General features: G+C 57.6%; 1 protein-coding gene across 1 annotated transcript in view; it reads left to right on the top strand.

Moving 5' to 3' along the window:
- The first annotated feature begins 2,321 nt into the window (after positions 1-2,321).
- LOC106150110 overlaps positions 2,322-4,682 on the top strand; it is a 2,762-nt gene continuing 401 nt past the window's right edge. Inside the window, exons 1-2 of the mRNA XM_013521776.1 lie at positions 2,322-2,545; positions 4,047-4,680. Of these exons, the coding sequence (XP_013377230.1) occupies positions 2,402-2,545; positions 4,047-4,680 (778 nt within the window). The 5' untranslated portion in view covers positions 2,322-2,401. The remainder of the gene's footprint in view (positions 2,546-4,046; positions 4,681-4,682) is intronic.

Here is a 4,682-nt window from a genome sequence, read left to right as displayed (position 1 = left end):
GTTTTGAGAAAGGCCAGGTCCTTGTGGAGGCGGCGGGGCCATCTTCGTCTCACTCCGCACATGAACCCTTCCTCTGCCTCGGGGCGCAGTGCCCAAGGCTCGCTCCTATGCCGCTGTCCCCAGCTTGGCTGACTCTGAGCGGTCCTGCAGCCGCCTGCCTTTCTGTGGCCTCTCAGCCCTGCTAGCATTAGTCCCCGAGGCTGACCGACGCAGAGGGGCAGAGATACACGGAGGGAATTTGAGAGAACAGAGTCAAAGGAGGACATTTCTTAAGGTGGGAAAAAATTAAACGGATGCCTGACGGTCGTAGGCAGGTGGCGATCGATGATGACAGAAGAGAGAGGGACAAGCAGCCCGTGAGACGCTCTGGGGAAGGCGAGGGGTGGGAACTCCCCTCAGAGCGCAGCGCGGAGCTGTCCCCTAAGGGAGCATGCGCAGTGGGGCACCCCTGCGCACCTGTGCAGGTTCGCAGGTGGTTTCGGTGGGAGGAGCAGGCTCGGAGCAGAGGGTAAATGATCATTCTTCAGAGGAGACAAAGGCTTAACATAGTTTCTCACTAAGGAGGGGTGAACACAGGTTTGGGCCACATCTCTTGGCCCCAGGCCATTAGGAGCTCGTCCTAGAAAACCAAGAGACACAGTGGCTGACAGATTTAAGAACTCTCAAGTACGCTCTGGAGTGTGCCAGGCACACTCTCGCCACTGAGCTAAAGCCCAGCCATCGTCACTGTGTTAGGAGCACTGGGTTGCCCGCCAGACATGCTGTTTGCGCCCCGTATCTGCGACCCACCCACCTCCCCGTAGGTAGAAGCACAGGTGGCATTGCTAACTACCAGCGAATGTGATCTGTCCTTCTGGGTCAGCACAGCAAGCGCCCAGCCCTGACCCCCAGCGCTCTCCTCTGCGCCTGGGACCTGTGCAGCGGGGGCGGCTCTGTCAGCCTGGGTTCCTGAGGGAAGCCACAGAGCTCCATTTCAGGCGACATTTACAGCACAAGCTAGAAACCAGACTGTCACAGCCAGCCACTGACATATCAAGGGTCAAATGTTCCCCAGAGCGCAGACTAGCTACTGCACATTCCCATCCCTGGCGTCTCACTGAGTTTGATTTTGTCTTAAGGGCCCAAGGAGACGTTCCTGAGCAAGGCCTTGACGTCCCGAACATCCGGGAAGTCCTTAGGACTCACTGCGGGCAGCGTGAGCGCCCGAGGCGACAGCGCTCTTTGTAGATGGTCTCAGCATAAGTCCGGGACTCCCAGGGAGCAGTGCTCTTACCATCTAAGTCCCAGACTGGGCTGGGGGTGGCAGGGAGTGCTTACCGGGCATGCGTGGGAACCCGGGTCCCGTCCCCGCCCTGGGGGAGGTCAGTCCTATGATTCTTGATTCCTAGCGAAATTCACGCCAGACAAAGGCTTAGTTCGCATTGGGGGTTGGAAGGGGACGGCGATGACTCAAAACTCCAAGCCCAGCACACCCTCCCTTTTCAAACCGCTCTTTTTGCCGCCTGGTCGCGGGTGGTTTTGCCTCTGTGGGCTTTGGCCCGACCAGGTAACAGGACCTGGGGCTCCGTTCCAGGGCTGTACAGATGCAGAGCCTGGAGAAAAGATCGACAGCTTCTCGCGGATTCCCGAGGGGCGTAGCGGGGCAGGGGGCGGCTTTCAGAAAGCGAAAGCAGCTGTGCATCTAGCCCGCTTCCTAAGCCGCTTCCTAGCCCGCTTCCTTCCCACCTGCCACCTGGCGGCTTCCTGCGGAATTACACCCTCCTGCTTGGGGCCGAGCCCGCGCACTCTGGTTACCATTCTGCATTCCTACCTGATACCACTTCAGAGTGTTGGCTCTGCAAGGAGCCCCAGGGACCCGGTGAGCCAATCCTCTCAATTTACAGCGAAGGTAATCGAGACCCAGCCTGCAAGCATAGAGCTAATTAGTGGTGAGGCCGGGGCTAGAGCCTAAGGCCCTGATAAGGCCCTGATAAGACCCCTTCATCAGTATTCCCTTCATGCCTGTCATACACAGGCTCCAAGGTCACACATTGTGCTACAGATGAAGACCCCTCGCCGTCCTTAACTATGAGCGCCGTCAGAAGGACGCCAGGTGGGCCCGCAAAAGGGTCATTGCACGAAAGGGCTGCTCTAGCACAGGTCAAACTGAAGGGTAGGAGCAGCCCCGCAGCCGGCTGGAGCCAGAACGGCTGTCTCCGGACCGGTGCAAGGCTAACTTCACCCAATTCCTTTCTCTGACTGGCGGAGGGCGGGCCCAGGCACGGGGTCCCCGTGTGTGCGAGGGTGCACAGGGCGGGAACGAGGCGGGGCCTGCCTGCCTCGCAAGGCTCTGCAACGTCAGGGCATCAGGTCCGCCGTGAGCGGCTAGGGAACAGCTTGTGCGTCTGCGGCGGCCACCAGGATGCAGATCCGGCGGGAACCGAGGAGCGGAAGTGGCGCGATCAGATGTATGGGCTCGCTGCTTGTCTCTGGCCACAAACACACAAGGGAAGCAGAGGAGAAGACGGGAGGGCTCAGAACCTCACCGCGGCGGTCCAGACCGCAGGTGGGCAAGGGCGGGCCAGGGCAGCGCCAGGCAGGTGGGCGGAGGAGCGGGCGCCGCGGGGAGGCGCCAGCAGGGGGCGCTGTCCGCACGATGGAGAAGATCCCTCAGTGTGCGGGCTGGGGAGGGGCTGCGGGTGGGCACGCCCAGGGCAGGGCTACGCGGCAGTCCCCTGCGCATGCGTGCGTCTCCGAGGGACGCATGGACTCGGATTTATACTGAGACTGCCCTGATGGTTCCCTACTTCCACCGTGATGGTGGCGTCGCGGTTACGCACATGCCAAAATTCAGTCTGTACATTTGAAACATGCGCGGTTATTGCACGATAATTACATTTGGTAAAGCTGTAAAACTTGGCCCGAATCTGAACTGTATTAATGAATCATGGATAACTACCAAATAGAATAAAACTATAGAAAAACACTTAAGCTCTGGGTTAGTCAGCTTTGTGTTACTAGAATAAAGCACCTCAGACAAGCAAGTATATAAGGTGAAAAGGTTCTGAAGGCCCAACCGCCTGGTCCCTGTGTTATAGGCAGCTGAATTAGATAGAAATATAGGCAGTCGGACAGGGGCAGGCCGTTGAAGGAGCCAGTATGGAAGACAAGATACCTTGCAAGTGTGGGAGAGACAGGCCCTTCCTGTGGGCCGGATCTCAAGACAAAAGATGAAACAAATGTGTCCACATATCTCCCTAGGGATGGACCTCAGGGATAGATATTCTAAATAGGTATCCATCACCTTGAAAAGGCCAGGAAGAGTCACTAGTCCAACCCCCTACAGGAAAGGCCCCTGTTCTGCATTCATGCCTATTTGCTGTGAGACTGGGCTTCCCCATTTATTCCATTTTACCCGAACAATTATACTTGTAATCTTATTGGCTGATCATAGTTTTGTCCCACCTCATGCCCACCTACTGAGTTCCCAGATTTTCCACCTTGTACCCGCCTCACCTTACGGTTTTGCTCTATAAAGATCCCTGGAAAAGGCAGGTTTCCTGGGCAATCCGCTCAGGCCCCTCCTGTCCCTCTCTCGGACATAAGTTTTCTTTCCCTCAATAAATATATTCTGCTCTTAACCTCCGTTGTTCCTAAAATTCATTCTTCTATTTCAGAGAACACAAACTCGTCCCAGATATCTTTCAGGTTGCGAGTTTCTTTCCTCTGTATCACCTGCATCCATCAGAGCAGTTCTGGTCAGGACTCATGTAGGCTGGTGGACGCCACAGCAGGGAGCAGATCCGGGCGAGGACTGCGTCTGGGTCCAGGAGCGGGGAGACAGTGAGGGTGGTGTGGCCAGGCCTCGGGACCCTACCAAAGCAATCCCTAGGGCCGATTCCTGGGGACCCCCGCCCCTCCCAAAGGACTCCCGCCTCCAAAGCACCACCCGGAGGGACCAAGACAACATACAACGGGCTCTGGGGGTCACGAACCACAGCAACCTGCGACACAGATTTCATTTTAGCCACCTCTGACCTGCTAGAGCTAAGAGCGAGCTTTTACAGTTCCGGCTTAAAGCCCCCAGATCAGTAGGAGCAGAAGCGATGACCCGGCGCTGTTGGCTTTTCACACTTTCTCCAAACCGCGGGAGCTCAGATGACAGCGGGGTGACCACGGCCACGCTCAGGATGCGTCCAGGGTCTCATCAGCTTCCCTGCAGCTCAGCAGGGCCCATTCTTATTCTCATTCTGCAGAAGAGGAAACTGAGTCTCAGGTTAGTGCGAGGCCCGTGTTCCAGACGGCAGCTCCGGGGACCCGAGTCTAAGTGCCCAGTCCTCCTCCCCGATTTCGTGTGTGCGTGTTACAGGGGATTGATCCCCTGCCCTTTATTTTCGAGACAGGTCTCCCCAGGTCGCTCAGCGACTGTACTGGGCGTCGTTGTGCTGCCTCAGCCTCTGCAGCAGGGCTCTCCAGGCCCAGGGAAAAAGGCTGGTAGGAGGAGGAGGCACATGGCGGCGTTGATTAGGGGACGGGCGATAAGTGAACGCCATGCTGTGGCGACGGTCAGCCAGGGAAGAAGCTGTGCCAGCTTAGCGCAGGACCGCTCCCCATCAACAATCGCTGGGGAGGGAACCGGGCGCGGACCAGGTCTGCACGCGGCCAGGAGCTCGCCGCAGTCACCGCCGACTCCTTTCCCGCGC

Source organism: Chinchilla lanigera, unplaced genomic scaffold, assembly GCF_000276665.1.
Source record: "Chinchilla lanigera isolate Chin_1 unplaced genomic scaffold, ChiLan1.0 scaffold00064, whole genome shotgun sequence".
In the NCBI taxonomy this organism is placed as follows: domain Eukaryota; kingdom Metazoa; phylum Chordata; class Mammalia; order Rodentia; family Chinchillidae; genus Chinchilla; species Chinchilla lanigera.
Note: the sequence above shows the minus strand (reverse complement) of the source record. Positions and strands in the feature narration are given on the sequence as shown.